This window comes from Scyliorhinus torazame, chromosome 11, assembly GCF_047496885.1.
Source record: "Scyliorhinus torazame isolate Kashiwa2021f chromosome 11, sScyTor2.1, whole genome shotgun sequence".
Taxonomy (NCBI): Eukaryota; Metazoa; Chordata; class Chondrichthyes; order Carcharhiniformes; family Scyliorhinidae; genus Scyliorhinus; species Scyliorhinus torazame.
Window position 1 is genome coordinate 87,245,687 of NC_092717.1, and position 16,465 is coordinate 87,262,151.

General features: G+C 47.2%; 1 protein-coding gene across 2 annotated transcripts in view; it reads left to right on the top strand.

Annotated features, from left to right (window-relative positions):
- Positions 1 to 16,465, top strand: part of kcnv1 (potassium voltage-gated channel modifier subfamily V member 1) — a 56,852-nt gene that overhangs the window by 30,039 nt on the left and 10,348 nt on the right. Inside the window, exon 3 of one of the 2 annotated variants that reach the window (XM_072467433.1) lies at positions 4,208 to 5,176. In XM_072467433.1, the coding sequence (XP_072323534.1) occupies positions 4,231 to 5,176 (946 nt within the window). In that variant the 5' untranslated portion in view covers positions 4,208 to 4,230. Of the gene's footprint in view, positions 1 to 4,122; positions 5,177 to 16,465 lie in introns of those variants that run through there. The other variant, XM_072467434.1, reaches the window with a different exon arrangement.

The following is a 16,465-nucleotide window of genomic DNA, read 5'->3' on the forward strand; positions in this document are numbered from 1 at the left end:
ACTAACCCCTGAGGCCTCCCGACCAACCCTGCTGTGACAGTCTTGGAGGCCCACTCTGATCTCGACCAGGGCCTGCATGCTTGCGGCCACAGAGCACAGGGAGTGGACCACCTCCATCTGGGACTTCGCCACATCACACTGCGGCTGTGCCACCACCTTCGGGGTCTGTGCCACATCATCCAGAGACTGCGCAATCTCCCTCTGGGACTGGGCCACCTTCCTCTGTGTGCTACGTTGGCCAGTGCCTGGGCAATGCCGCCAATGCTCTCAGCCGTGGCCCACTGTGACTGGGTCATGCTCAGGTGCACCGTTGCAATGTCCAGGTGGCCCTGGCATATGGCTGCCCTGTCCTGGGCCTCGGCCACCGCCTGCACAGATTGCCGCAGGCCTTGTATATGGCCGAAACCATACCCCCCAAGGCCTCCACCAGAGACACCATCTATGAGGTGTTGCCCTGGGTGCATGCATGGCCGGCATCAACTCTTGCTCCGGAGGCAGCTGGACTCCTCCACCAGCGCCTGCAGGTTCTGGATATTCGCGACAACCCCTCATACAGTCCCTGGCTCTGCGACTGCACCTCCACGATCGATGTGACTGTCCGTTCCAGAAGCCCGAAACCCGTCTGTACAGCAGCTCGTCCTGGGGTCGGCCCGCCCTCCAACCGTCCGCCCCCTCGGGAGTTCCTACCTTCACCGGCTGTCGCAGAGCATTTGTGTGGTGCGCACCAGATAGTGTCCCAGGAGCCTCTTCACTAAAGTGCCCAACCGAGATGTGTGTCTCTGGGAAGGTGGAGGGTGTTGGTGACAGCGTGACGGGATGTCAGTGTCATCCTCCGACTCGAGCTCCGGGGTGTCCTGGGTCGCAGGTCCATGGCTCGCTTCCGTGTAGATGACCCCTTCGCTGTTCGTCACCTGGGGCTCTAGCTCTGGCTGGGGGAGGAGAGCCTGCCCCATCATCTGCAGCTTCTGTAAGACACAAAATAACATGTATAATTAGACCCCGGGCTGGGGGGAAGTGGGGATGGTGGAGCGGGGTGGTGGGAGTGGTGTGAGGGGGGTGAGGGTGAGTGTGTGGGTGGTGTTTGGGGGGGGGGGGTGACAAGTATATCACGGGGAACTGCAACTCAGCGGGGCCTCACTTCCTCGCCTAACGCCGTTCTCCACCCCGGCGACTGCCCATTCCTCACTTCCGCTGACCAGGTCCAGGGCCCGCTGCTTTGCTGTGGTAAGAGGCAGAAGGTCCGAAAGTCCCCCTCCAGTATTCTCCTGCTCCCGGCGGTTATGGGCAGCCTTCTCCTGGGGGCCGGGAGAAGCAGAAAACGACACTGTTAGATGGTCCGACGCATGCAGCCCAGGGGTGGGTAGCTGGTAGCCTCAGTTGCCAGGGCACCCGGCCATGGCGGCCGGTATGGGCGCTGGCATGTGGTGCAGGGTTGGGGTTCTGCCGCCTTCCGGGTGGAAGGGAGGTAGGATTACGGGCGTATGGGAGAGGGGTTGGTTTCTGGAGCACAGTGTTGCCGAGTCACCCTGGCCTCCCTGGACAGATCATGCAGTTTCTTTCGGTCCAAACGATGTTTCTCACGATGCTCACAGCCTCTGCCACCTGCGCCCAGGCACAGAGAACAGCGACTCCTTCCCGGGCCGGGGTACAGGGTCGCAGTTGAGGAGAACCTGCCGGGGGCGCAAATGTAAGTATAGTCCCTGGCAGGAGAAGGTTGTACAGAGGCCCTGCCAGGCACTTCCCCCTATCAATGCCAACCTGTCAGTGCCAGAGTGACAGTGCCAGAGTGGCACTGACAAGGATGGGACAGGCCCTCCTAAGGGCCCCATAGGGGGTGTTCCCCTCATGTGTGTGGGGAATGTCCCCGATGCCCATGTTGTAGGTTGCCCCGATGCTTGTGGGCGAGTCCCTTGTGTCCATTCAGAGGGAGTTTATTTCAAGATGACGCCCTGATCTCTGTGGGGCCAATGTTGCTGGCTGTATCAGGCCCTGCCCCATCAGAATGACAGCGGAACCCACACCCCCAGATTCTCTGTACACAGACTGCCAGAGAATCTGGAGACAAAACTCGGCTGTGCATCTGGAGAGCTACCTGTCAGGTTTCTCATTGAAACCGACACTCTGACAATTTATCAGAAGATCCCTCCATACATTTCGAAAGTGCTTCATTGGCTGTAAAGCACTTTTGACACCCGGTGGTCAGGCAAAACACTTTAGAAACGCAAGTTTCTCTTTCACCAGTGATATTAAACCTTCCTGCATCATTTGACGAATCACTATAATACATCTATAAATGAAATTTAACACCATGCAAATTGACTGACCTGACTACCTGGAAGGTCTTGTACTTGCATTGTTGAGGTTTCGTAGCATCCACAATTAGCTCATTATTTATTTTAGCTTCACTGTCTTAATTATCTATTTCACTGTCTTTTATACTTCTAATTGTTGCACTGATATTATCTCAATGAGTTTTCACCTCTTGCAATTAAAAAAAAATCTATTTGACCATTCTGTTAATTATCTCCATTCCCTCCCCAATACTGAATTATGATACTAGATTACAATGAAGCTTTAATCAGTTATTGATAAAGTACCTGTTATATATTTCTATCTTTTCCTGTGTTACGTTCAGATTTCCAGAGTGCAATTCTCCGGAAAAGTTTCCAAGTGCTGCGAGCGGGAATTGCCGTGTGTTTCCCGGCGCTCAACCCAAATGACGGCGGCGACTCTCTTCAACGTTAATTGGTCCACTTAACAAGGCCTCACGGCTTCCCGCCCTGAATGCCGGCACACCAGCTGATTCGCCAGGACCGCGCTCGCCAGCCCCTCGCTAACAATGCCGAGCAGCACTCAGGCTGCACTTGCTCAGCCAACCCGAGCCAGCTCGCAACAATGGCGCTGAGGAGACCGGCCTCAAGATTCGGGATGCTGACCTGAGGAGGCTCCTGGATGCGGTGGAGGCCAGGAGGGATGTCCTGTTTCCCCGAGGGTCCCGGAGAGTGAGCCACAAGGCAGCCAGTGCTGCCTGGGATGAGGTGGCGGCAGCAGTCAGCTCGGGCAGTGTGACCAGGAGGACTGGCCTCATTAATTGTATGGAAATGGGGCTTAGGTGGTGATAACTGGTTTCCTGCCATGCTATGGTGAGGTTCTGAATTCGCCGACGGGAGCAGGCCAGTTGCATCGCAAACTGTTTGCCACCTGGCGCGGTTCCCGTTTTTGGCCTCTCCAGATATTCACAGGCCTCGTTACGCTTGAGCTCGAGTGTAATAAAGCCGGAAGATTGCACCCCCAGTATTTCTGGTGCTCCCTCTAGTGTCTGGCTAGAGAAATACTTCTCTTATTGTTAATTCTCTTATTGTGGTATTGTCATTGGTTAGATACATTCTTTCCCAATGTCTTGAATGTTACCTTCAGTCTCCAGGCATAAGCCATATAAGGATGCATTACACGCATATTAAAGAATAGCACAGATTGACTTTAACAACATATTAATGAACTTTATTGTCACGTCAAGTCAACTATTTTCCAAAACATGCAAGTTTACTTTAAGAATCATTGACATTTGGAAAGTAAGACTGTCTGAAAGTTTTCAAATACATTAAAAGTTCCAGTGACATATACCAAGTTAATGGATGTCAAGGAGAATTTTGAATTAAAGGGACAGTTTTCCTAAGAGAATCAGAAGGAGAAGGTTATTGGAAATCTAAATGTGAAATCTTGAGAGAGCCCATCAAAGGTTTTACACAATCTTGTGTTGCTATTGATTCTATGTACTTCAATAAAAGTTACAATCAAACTGAAAAAGCATCCACACAGGATGCTTTCTTCCTTTGGGTATTGGCTTTAGATTCCTCAAGCACATTTAATGATGGAGATTTTTCTGTGCTCAAGCTACAATAACCCTTTCCATTAGCTTAGTTAAGGCCATGTCGTAAAAATTCTTGTACCGCTGTTGGTAAAAAATTGGTAAAAATTCATTCAAAATCATATTTCATAATAATGAGCACATGCGCAGGAGACATTTACAGTTTTATGAAATTTGAAATCTAAAAAAGAATTGCTGAAGGGGCTTTTCATGAAGTGTTTTGTGTAATCCATTTTTAGACCTTAATGGGTAATGCATAATCCAATGAAACGGGATATAGCAGTGGTATTAATGTTTCTTGTGTGTGCTGACGAAGATGATTTTCAATTTATTCATCAGGCCATCGTCAGTGACCATGTACCATGAAGTCTCCCAATTGTTCTCCTTGGTTTGTTGAACAGAATGAAGATCATTGCTCAGCTTTCTCGCTGGAATCCAGCGTTTTCTGCAGTGAAGAACACCTGAATAAAAATCCTTTCAATGTCTTTATCATAAACGTTGGTGGCAGCAGATTCATTTTGTCACGTGAAACTCTGTTGTCTCACCCTGAAACACGTCTGGGAAAACTGGCTATGTCGGAGCAGGATTCTGTGCTGGAGCTATGTGATGATGCCAATTTTGTGGACAATGAGTATTTCTTTGACCGGAGTTCTCAGACATTCAAGTACATCATAAATTATTATAAAACTGGAAGATTGCATGTGAATGAAGAACTTTGTGCAATGTCCTTTTTGCAGGAAATTGAATACTGGGGAATAGATGAGCTGAACATTGACATTTGCTGCCGAGACAAATATTATAGACGGAAAGAAATTAATGAAGTTTTAGACATAAAACGAGATACAGAAACAGTTCAGAATGAAGAGGAAGATTTCTCTGGAGTAATTTGTGAGAAACTGAGACAAAAACTCTGGGTCACGATGGAGAAACCTGACTCTTCGAAACTCGCTAAAATATTTGGAATCCTTTCTGTAGCCTTTGTTCTCATTTCCATTGCAAACATGGCTCTCTTTTCCCTCGAATATACAATACTGGATCCCCCTTTATTGAACGCAGTTGAGTACATTTGCATCACTTGGTTCTCTGCAGAGTATCTACTGAGATTTTTATGTGTGAAAAACAAGTGCAAGTTCCTTAAGAGTTTGGTGAATATCATTGATCTCATTGCTGTGATTCCATTTTACATCACTATGCTGGTGGAGCAACTTTATGGAGGCTCCACAGAATTGGAAAATGTGGGGAAAGTGGTCCAGATCCTGCGGTTGATGAGATCACTACGTATGTTGAAACTTGGGAGACACTCAACAGGTAAGCTATGCACTTCACATGGGAATTCTCCCACATAAAATGCCAATCCAAAGTATCAGCTTTAATATAAATGATTTAAAACAAAATCAATTTAATACATAGAGATGGTCATAACTCTCTCAGCCAAACAACCTTACTGTGCTATCCCAATGTTCTGCTGACTGGCTTCCATTTTACATCCTCCATAAACCTGAGCTCATAGAAGACTCTGCTGCCCATATGTTGTTCTGCACCACTTCCGTGTCACCCATCAATCCCCTTTGCTCACTCACCCACATTAACCCCTGGCCCACAAACGTCCCAAATTTAAAATTCTCATACTTTTGTAAAATCTCTTCATGGCTTTCCCGCTCCCTATCTCTAAACTCCTCCAACATTGGCATGTTATACACATCACCCATTCCCTTCACCAACCATTGGCAAGTGCACCTTCAGCTATTCATTAAACTCTGGAATTCCCACCTTGGAATGCTTTGCCTCTGCAACTATCCCACCCTCCCCTCACCACATCCCTTATTTCCTATCATAATAACTTTTAGTCATAAGAGCTTTTAATTTATTTTATAAGCATAGAGTACCCAATTATTATTTTTTTCAGTTTAAGGGGCAATTTAGCGTGGTCAATCCACCTAGCCTGCACATCCTTGGGTTGAGGGTGAGACCCACGCAGACACGGGGAGAATGTGCAAACTCCACACGGAAAGTGACCCGGGGCTGGGATCGAACCCAGATAAAAGCTTTTAGTCACCCCTCCTAATACCACCTTTGTTGTCAATTTCAGTCAGATTATGCTCTTAGGAAGCACTATGCAGTCCGTCATACATCAAAGGTGCTATAGAAATGCAAGTTGTTTTTAATGATGTAAAAGTGTAACTGACGCCAGCACAATCCTCAAAAAGCAGCTCAGTAAATATATTCAGTCACATATTTGGAAATATGGCTTTTTGGTCAGCTAGAAAAAGTGGATGCAGACTGGAATTTCAAGTTGTCTCATGGTAGAGTTATGATACACTATAAATGTCCACCAGTTCCGAGTGAAGTTTTCTTTGTTACTGGAAGCTGCACATTATTTGCAAACTGCAAGGAGCTTTAAAAGTGAGATGCATTCTTGTGTGAGATGGTGCTTGAGCAGCATTAATAAAATCTGCAAACCATGTTTACCTAACACCCTGGTTATCCTCCATATTCCGGTACTGTGCCATCAATATTTGGCTGCCATTGTCTTTAATTTATTCAAGACGAGAACAATAATGTACCATTCGGATTAAAGCATTCATGGGTACATTGAAGTATTGCAATAATATGTAAAAATTGATATATTTTTGTAAATTTGGTGTGACATTACATGAAACAAGTTTTGTTGAACAGAAAATTAAAATATCACAAAGCTACTGAGATAGATAGTGGTTTCATCAATGAGTTCCAGACAAGAGTCATATTAGACTCAAACATTAACTCTGTTTCTCTCTCCACAGATACTGTCAGACCTGCTAGGTTTCTCTAGCATTTTCTGTTTTTATTTCAAATTTCCACGATCCACAGTATTTTGGTTTTATTTTCATGTGAAGTATTGCTGGTCTCACTTTTTCAAATTATATCCTGAAAGTTTAATGATTGATTCTCCAGGAAGAGACTGAGGAGAAAAGATAATCTCCGTTCCAGATGAAATTGAAAGTACCAGCAATATGAATCATTTTATTCAGCCTTAATACCATAATAATACTTGTGCTAATGTGCATTGTGATATCTGTAATCATTTATGTCACACTAGAGTTTTATTCTGTAGTATTCCACATGGAGTCTTATCCACCCGTGTTGGGAGTATAATCCCAAATGTTAACACCAATTTTAGCACACTATCAGATTGTTTTTCATAGATTCTATGCGTACCTCAACAAGAAATAGCAAAACAATGCCTTTTACTAGCTCTTTCTACTGGGTTGCTGGCAGCCAGGGGATCCTTTGACCATGGTAATCGTCCTCCATTTTATGTCCACTCTTTGCTGTGTACACCAGTGCCTGGTGACTCCCAGATGCATTCACACCTCCTAAATACTATTTTCATGTAGGGCAGCATGGTGGCGCTGTGGGCTAGCCTTGCTGCCTCACGGCGCCGAGGTCCCAGGTTCAATCCCGGCTCTGGGGCACTGTCAGTGTGGAGTTTGCAAATTCTCCCCGTGTATGCGTGGGTTTTGCCCCCACAACCCAAAAGATGTGCAGGTTAGTTGGATTGGACATGCTAAATTGCCCCTTAATTGGAAAAAATGAATTGGGTACTCTAAATTTTTATTTTTTTAAATTATTTTCATGTGGGGTTGCCTTCCTCAGCAATTTTCCATCAGGAAATAGCACTGAATGAGGTGGTGATAGTGAAGATAACAAATTGCAAATCCTAAGTTAAAAACATAAAATGCTCAACAGGAAACACGCAGCGGTTCAGGTAACATCTGTGGAGAGAAGCAGAATTAATGGGCAGAAATTGGGGCAATGACCGGCGCTCAATGAATTGAAAGTCGAATGCTGACCATGAAATCATTGTAAAAATTCATCTGGTTCACTAATGTCCTCTGGGTAGGAAACCTGCAGGCCTCGCCTGGATACTATGTGACTCCAGGTCTTCAGTAATGAGATTGACTTTTAAATGTCCTCTGAAATAGCTCAGCAAGCCACTCAGTTTAAGGGCAATTAGGGATGGGCAATAACGTTGGCCTAGTCAGCGATACCCGCATCCAATAACTGATTTTTAAAAAGATTATGGGCGGGATTCTCCCCTACACGGCGGGGCGGGGGATCCCGGCGGGATGGAGTGGCGTGAACTATTCTGGCATTGGGCCGCCCCAAAGGTGCGGATTTCTCCGCACGTTTAGGGGCCAAGCCCTCATCTTGAGGGGTTAGCCCCGTGCTGGAGTGGTTGGCGCGCCGCCGTTCGGCGGGAAAGGCCTTTGGCACCACGCCAGCCGGGGCCGAAAGGACTTCGCCGGGCAGCGGAAGTCTGCGGATATGCGGGAGCGTCAGCGGCTGCAGATGTCATCCCCGCGCATGCGCAGGTGGGTGTCCCATCCGCATCGGCCATGGTGAAAACTAGCCGAGGAGGAGGGAAAAGAGTGCCCCCACGGCACAGGCCCGCCCGCGGATCGGTGGGCCCCGATCGTGGGCCAGGCCACCATGGGGGCACCCCCCGGGGCCAGATCTCGGTGAGGCCCCTTGATTTGTCACCATCTAGTTAGGATACCCACCAATTGTTACAAACCGGGGTGAGGGAGGATGAACTGGCTCTGTGTTTTTTCAACCCCCTCTGCTGGTAGCAACGAGGTGTGATCTAACAAGGTTCCCTTCTCCGTGCATACCTTTCCCACATCCAATGGTTATTTTTAAAAATGAGCCAATTTGTCCAGGTTTTCATGAGTTAAAGATAGAGTGAGTTTATTAGCTACTAAAAAGGTAAGGGAAAAAATGCATATATATTCATACAGAGTAGAAGTGAGAATAGAATCCAATAGTCAGTAAATATAAAATAAAAAAGTAAATGGAACAATCCATGACTTGCGAGGGGAGTAGATGTTGAAGCAGGCAGCCATTATGACTTGATGCCATTGACTTTAGTAGGTGAATACTTCATTCTTCGATTCCAGTGTTCAATGGTTTGGTAGAGAAATTCCCCAATTTTTCCAGCTGCAATCCTTTTGCTGCCTTCCAGAGTCAGAAAATATACCTCCAAAATCTAGTTATCTTCTGTTAGTTTATCATACACATTCAGCGTGGAAAGCTTCCAGCTGCTTATTCGCACAGCACACACACAGGCAGATACTGGAGCAGAACCATCAGCTAGCTTTTAATCTCTTCTTTGTTAATTCAAATTGGAACACAGAATCCACTCATCCAACTTGATGTGACACACAGCGGCTTTTGAGATGAGAAGGCCATTATGTCCCTGCCATTATGTCCCTTTACCTAAGAAGCCTTTATGGGTTCCTTCAGTACATCATGTAGATAGTATACATTGCTGCCACTGTGCGGAGGTGGTGGAGGGAGTGAATATCTGTGGAAGGGGTCACAATCAAGCGGGCTGCTTCATCCTGGATACTGTGAAGGAGACCATTTGGCCGCCCATTGGGTCTACACTGACCCTCTGAAAGAGCATCGTACCCAGGCCCACTCCCCCGCCATATCCTCATAATCCCACCTAACCTGCACATCTTTGGACTGTGAGAGAAAACCGGAGCACCCGGAGGAACCCCACACAGACATGGGGAGAACGTGCAAACTCCACACAAACAGTCACCCAAGGCCGGAATTGAATCCTTGTCCCTGGTGCTGTGAGGAAGCAGTACTAACACTGTGCCAGCATGTCGTTGGAGCTGCACTCATCCAGGCAAAGGGCATCATATTCCTGACTTGTGGCTTGTAAATTGTGTACAGGCTTTGGGGAGTCAAGAGGTGAGTTACTCGCTGCAGGATTCCTAACCTCTGACCGAATCTTATAGTCACAGTATTTATATGGCTAATTCAATTCAGTTTCTGGTCAATCATAACCCCTAGTATTTTATTTCCTGTTATTTCCCAGAATGGTTTGCACAATCTTAAACCTTCTTGATAGGTTTTTCAATTCTTTGAAAATGGCTCATGATTTTTTTCATCTCATGGAGTACGATGGCAGTACAATGTGGGATAGAACTGCATGCAATGTTACTGTACTCATGCCATGAAGGGACTGCTCCATTCTCTGCGCAAAGGGCTACATTGCCTCAGGAAAATCTGACCAATGCCCAGACGTCTTCCAATTGCTACTCCACCAGCACCCATTTTGTACCTGGCCCACAATGCTCAGCATTTCCAGCTGATTTGCATGGCAGGAGTTGCCCTGCTCCCGACAGTGGCCTGCCTCTGTCACCTCATCACATGTCGTGTTGTGCTACCCATTCTCGAGTCACTTGAGGTCCAACTGTGATGTGAGGATCCGTGCTTGACCCCTGCAATGGTGATAACTCAAGCTGCGATTCTTCCTCTGAGGTATCCACAATCTCCACAATCAGCTGCCGGCTGCTGGTGACCCGCCAGCACTGTCCCTGTGTAAGAGAGAAAACAGCAATTATTCCCAGCTGCTGCTACAGCAGCAAACATCTGTCAGCACATCAAGTGGGACTTCATGGGAATGATTTCACAAAATTTGAAGCTGCTTCAAGGTGCAATCATGGAAAGGCATTAGGAACGGACTATAAATGCTGGCCGAGCGAGCTATGCCCGCATCCCGTGAAATACTTAAACTTTCACCACCTCTCTGCCACACACTAATCTCGCCATTGCTGACTGCCTGCACTATAGGCACCATTCCAACATCAAGGTCCTCTTCCTCCATGGGCACCTCCATTACCAGTTTGGCCTTGCTACCCCGTGAATGACTCCTCTTGTGGGTTTTCTGTGGTAATTTCTTCTGCATTGTGAGGATGAAAGTTCAGCTACAGTTAACTTTCTCATTTGATCATCATGATCCACAATCAGATCGATGATCCCAGCATCACACTGGCCTGAGCTTACATGATCATCCTGCCAAGTCTATAAAACTTTAATTCCTTCCATCGGGTGAGGGGTGACACTGGGCACACATCTGTACACTGGCTGCCTTGAGGCACTCCTGCTCAGATATCCGCAGTTTCCCTCATGGCTTGCAGCTTGATTTTGCATGTTACTCTTGTCTCTTGTCATGAAGCAGGCTGATGTTCCCTGCGAGGGTATCCCAACTTGGAACACGCGTTCGTGGGGGTGTATAGTTTAATTTTGTTTTGGTGTGAGGGGACAAGTGAAAGCCCAGTGAGAATAAACAGCCCAGTTGTCGTGTAACAATTAGTAAAGATCATTTATTAAAATAAAGAGAATGCAAATACACACAAACAGGACTACTCTACGACAATTAAGTTATATGAATTGCTAAACACACACAGTTTATGCAGAACATATCCCTTGTTCCAAAATATATCTATTATGCCTGAACTCTTTAAGACTTCCCGTCTCCCCAAATTAAATAGATCTATAAGTTAAAACCAGTTTCCATTTACCACATTATACAGGGATGATAATCAAGTCTGGGAAACACTTTGCCCTGGCCCAGCGAAGATATATTTGAACTGCCTTTATAAAGGTTTTCTGCGCTGCCTTGGCTCTAAGAATTAGAGCTTTTAACTGGAAACGGGCTTGTCTGCTTCTGCCTGCGAGGTGTGAAGGCCTGCCTTGCTTCTGAGTGTCCGGCCAATTATATATTTGTTCCACTTTGATTTGCCTTCTGTGTATTTGGCTATCTGCTTGCCCCTATAAAATCCCTTGACTCGAGACATTATCATTTGTATAACTTATTGATCTTGCCAATTGTCTAGGTAAACTGTGCGGGATTCTCCGTTCCCGCGCTGGGTCGGAGAATCGCTGGGGGGAGCGTGAATCACGGGACGCCACTCCGACGCCGGTCCGCCGATTCTCCGGCAACCAGAGAATCGGCGCCAATGGCGTGGCGCGATCGGCATGGCGCCGGTCGGGGCTGCCCCCGGCGATTCTCCCCGTGCGATGGGCCGAGTGCCCGCCGAGTTTGCCGTGTCCTGCCAGCGTCGTTCTCATGTGGTCCTACTCGGTGGGACCTCGGCTGCAGGAGGCAGCATTGTGGGGGGGAGGGGGGATCCAACTCCGGGGGGGGCCTCCAAGGTGGCCTGGCCCGCGATCGAAGCCTACCAATCAGTGGGTGGGCTTATCCTGGTGGGGGTCAATGTTCCTCCACGCCGGCCCCAATGCATCATGGCGGAGACCTACAGGGGTCCGGCGCAGAGGAACATTGGCCCCCACCGGGATAAGCCCGCCCGCCGATCAGTAGGCCTCGAAGGCAACCCACGCGCATGCACGAACCTGCGGTGGCCGTGGCGCGCAAGCATGAACTCACACCGGCCATAGCGCGCATGCGCAGACCCGCGCCGCCCGTACTGACACCCGTATCGGCAGCTGGAGCAGCGTGAGGCTCTCCAGTGCCGTGCTGGCCCCCTGTGCTGTGCAGGATCGCTGATCCTAGGGGCCAGATGACGCCGTCGTAAAATGCTCCGACGTTTACGATGCCGTCAACACTTAGCCCCAGGATCACAGAATCCTGCCCACTGAGTTTCCTCTTAATCTTTTTACACCTGATTTTTATCTAAACTGCCTTCTAATCTCATTACTGGGCGGGAGGCATCTCATCCGGCCTTTTGAATACTGGCTATTGCTGTATCTAGGCAGATTTCTACCTATTGCTGGGAAGGCCACATCCTATTCATTTGTTAAATATGTTTTACTGATGTTGCTCGGAAAGTTCAGCAATAGGTAGATGCCAGACCTTAGAAGGTTATCGATGCACTTTCTGCATGCGACCTCAGTCCTGCTTACCACACTGTGACTGCTGACTTCTCTGGAAATCTCTAACCATGCCTCCATTAATTGTCTGACAGGCCTCCTCCTGACATTCTCCGGAAGTAAGGGGGGGCGGGGGGGAGATTTTCCAGCTGTTCTCCCCTGGGGGATCTTCCAGAAGGTCCCGCCGTTGATCAACAGTGGACTGCCTCCTGCCACCAATAAACATGCTATGAGGTACAAAAATTTCCCACCCCCTATATGTCCCTCATGGCTCAAACCCCCTCCCCTCCAGTACGGTCTCCAGGGAGGTTTCACTAAACCATCCTATCATGACAAGCTGCCTTGGTAGACATTCCCTGGCTGCATCTGCTTTGATGACTGACAGGCAGCCAATAAATGGGACCCAACAATTCCAGCTTCCACCTCGTGATTGTGCCTGCCATCATACTAATTGGTCAGATATCACGAGGTGGACCACTAAATAGTCACCTCCAGCAAAATGTTGACCCATGAATGGTGCTGATGTCAGAGTGTGGTGCTGACAATCTTGGATAAATGCAGCCCATTGTATGCAGGCTGTGCCTGTGTGTATGGGTTTATGAACTGCAGTCATTATCTTGTCATCAGTGGTGAGAGTTGGTCGCCCAGTAACCAAACTTTGGTTTGCTGTGGGAGCTAAAATACAGGTGGAAAGCAGACTGCCATAGAATGGAGGCATCATGACTGCTGCCAGGATACACACCATTAACTGCTTGATGAACTGCTTATGGTCACAGTATAGCTGCTGCTGAGGAAATGGAATCTGTTTTAGTTGCAATACATGTGCAGGATTGACATATGCTGCCCCTCCCCAATCCCCCGCAAAGCAATGCACGTACAATCAGTAGCATCCTGCACCACAGGGCAGCATGTAAACCTTGTCAATCCATGTGTTTGCTCCATCTGCTTCTATCCGACGAGAGTTTAATGAACTTATCTCTCAATCACCTGTGTTATATAACAACGCCGTGCAAACGTGAGATGTTGCTAATATCTGGAAGCAGTCTTACACATGTAAGTTCATGACCACAATCATCTCCACAGCCACTGGTAATACGATCAAGGCCCTGCTCTCAGGCTGCAGCAGCTGGCAGATTTCAATGAGGACCTCCTGTGTGAGGAACATATATCTCAATCATTTGTCACTACTGGGGGTCAGGTAGGAGATTAGCTTTCCCAACACCTTTGGTGGATGTAGTCACATCTTTCTCCTCCTGTTTCTCCACTCGCAGCTTGCTCTGCTTTATATGATCTCTGCACATTGTCAAAGCCATGTATGATTTTATAGGTAGGTCTATTCATGCTCCAGTGCCATTGGCAAAATTATTAATGCAGGAGCCTTGGAGTCATCAAAAGATACTTTAACAACTGCCATACGGTTTCCTCCCACAGTCCAAAGATGTGCAGGTTAGGTGGATTGGCCATGATAAATTTCCCTTAGTGTCCAAAATTGCCCTTAGTGTTGGGTGGGGTTACTGGGTTATGGGGATAGGGTGGAGGTGTGGACCTTGGGTGGGGTGCTCTTTCCAAGAGCCGGTGCAGACTTGATGGGCCGAATGGCCTCTTTCTGCACTGTAAATTCTATGATACCACACCCTGTTCTTTTGAAAACTGAAACAGCTATGGAATGTCAGAAGGAATAAACCTATAAGTAGCTAATGATCCCCTTCAAATAGCACCAACTTAGGGAGAAGAGTGAACAATTCTCTCTTGTTGCATTTTCAGCTGTAAGATCTCAAGACATGACATCATGTGGTGGACCCGTAATCCAGACACCCAGGATAATGCTCTGGGGACCTTGGTTCAAATCCCGCCATGACAGATGGTGAAATTTGAATTCAATAAAAAATTTGGAAGTGAAAGTCTAATGATGACCATGAAGCCATTGCTGATTGTTGTAAAAACCCATCTGGTTCACTAATGCCCTTTGGGGAAGGAAATCTCCCATCCTTACCTGGTCTGGCCTACAAATTCCACTTAACTGAAGGGCAATTAGGGATGGGCAACAAATGTTGGCCTTGCCTGTAATACTCACGTCTCATGAAATAATAAAGAAAACTAAAGCTGTCTTGCAGAGCTCCAAAATGACAGTCTTGTTATCAATTCTATGTTGACAGCACGATCAGCTTGCTCGAGAATCCTGTGGCTATTCACTGCATACAAGCTAAAAACCCTTTGCGGTCATGGCCTGTGGCCACCCTTACAAATGTATTAAAGCAAAAGGCACCTCATGACGACGGCTAAATATTTGCACAGTTGGAGATGTTCTTCATCTTTGTGGAAACAGCAGCAAAGATCCAAATCCGGATCCATATTTTGTGGGACGGAGGGTGGAATTGGGGGTAGTGTTCTAATTTATACATCTTTGGTTCACGGAGGCAACTGCACATGTTAAAGTTCAACAGTTTCAGTCAGATTTTATTTTGGATAGTGGCCTGCCTAAAACATGACATGTGTATTTTCGACCAGGTAGGGGAAGATTTGAAGCTGCACTTCTTTGGAGAGCCATGGTACCCTTTCCGAGAGGTAGGGCACCCTTTTAAAGGCAGTCCCGGGATACCTTGGTGAGAGGGAGGATGCCCTTTGGGAGTAGTAAGGTGTCATTTCGGAGAAGTAAGGTGTCTTTTGGAAGTAGTAAGGTGACTGTCGGGATTGTTAAAAAAATAAACAGAAATGTGTAAAAAGTGCATGAATTCATTGGAAGGTCAAAAGAACTGTCAAGATAGCAGTCAAGCTGTCAAGGGATTTAAATCTCCAGCCGCTTTTTAAAAAAAAGAGCAATCTGTCATGTTAAAAAAGAATAGTGCTTGCTATTTCACTCAGTTTGCTGACATAAATCTGAGGGTTAATATTACAGGATAGGTGCTACATAACTGATTCTACAACCTTTCCTATCACGGAGGGGTGTTTTTCTGTTCACGATTTGATTTGCAGCTCCAAGTGATTATAAACTCTTCGATGCTTGTTTTCAGAGGGGATTAAAGGAACTAAAATTTGTAAATGAGTTTTTATCAATGAGAGTGTTTTTTGAAATAGTGAATTCATCAATAGAGATTTGAGAACTCTATTTAAGCTCAGCACGGGTTCTAAGATCTTCCCATGCTGCATACTGGGTGAGTTGGCATGGTTCGGTGTAAGGGAAAAAGGTGATGGCATGAGCTGGCACTAATTTGGTACGGTGGCTATAAAGGTCCATTGGGGTGGGTGGAGGGGCATAGGCTTGCATGGAGGGTATGAGGGTCCATGAAGGATCATGGCAACATGAACTGTCGCCCAGGGGTGGCACGTGACACAGTGGTTAGCACTCCTGCCTCACAGTGCCAGGGACGCGGGTTCAATTCCAACCTTGGTTTGCATGTTACCCCCGTGTCTGCATGGATTTCCTCCAGGTGTTCTGGTTTTCTCCCACAGTCAAAAGATGTACAGGTTAGGTGTATTAGCCATGCTAAATTGTTCCTTAGTTTCCAAAGGGTTATGGGGTTACAGGGATAGGGTGAAGGAGTGGGCCCAGGTGCTTATTCGGATGGTGAGTGTAGAACTCAATGGGCCGAATAGCCTCCTCTGCACTGTAGGGATTCTATGATATGATATGGATAGGGCATGGAGGGTATGTCGGGAGGGGGCAGGGGGAGGAGGTGATAGAGGGTGTGATGGAGAGGCGTTTTTTGTTATGTTGTTTATTTTTCTGGTCGAGAGTAAGTGGCAGTAGGCCGAGGCTACACCTTCACCCAGCCTGCCTCCCCGTCTCTCCAGCATCGCCTGCCACAACTCCATTTTTATCCTAACCCGGTCCATAGACTCAAAATGGGATCATCCCAGGTTGGGTTTGTGGCTTGGGAATGATCCCAATGTTGTGTTTCCGAGCCGGGAGTGAAAATTCAGGCCCAC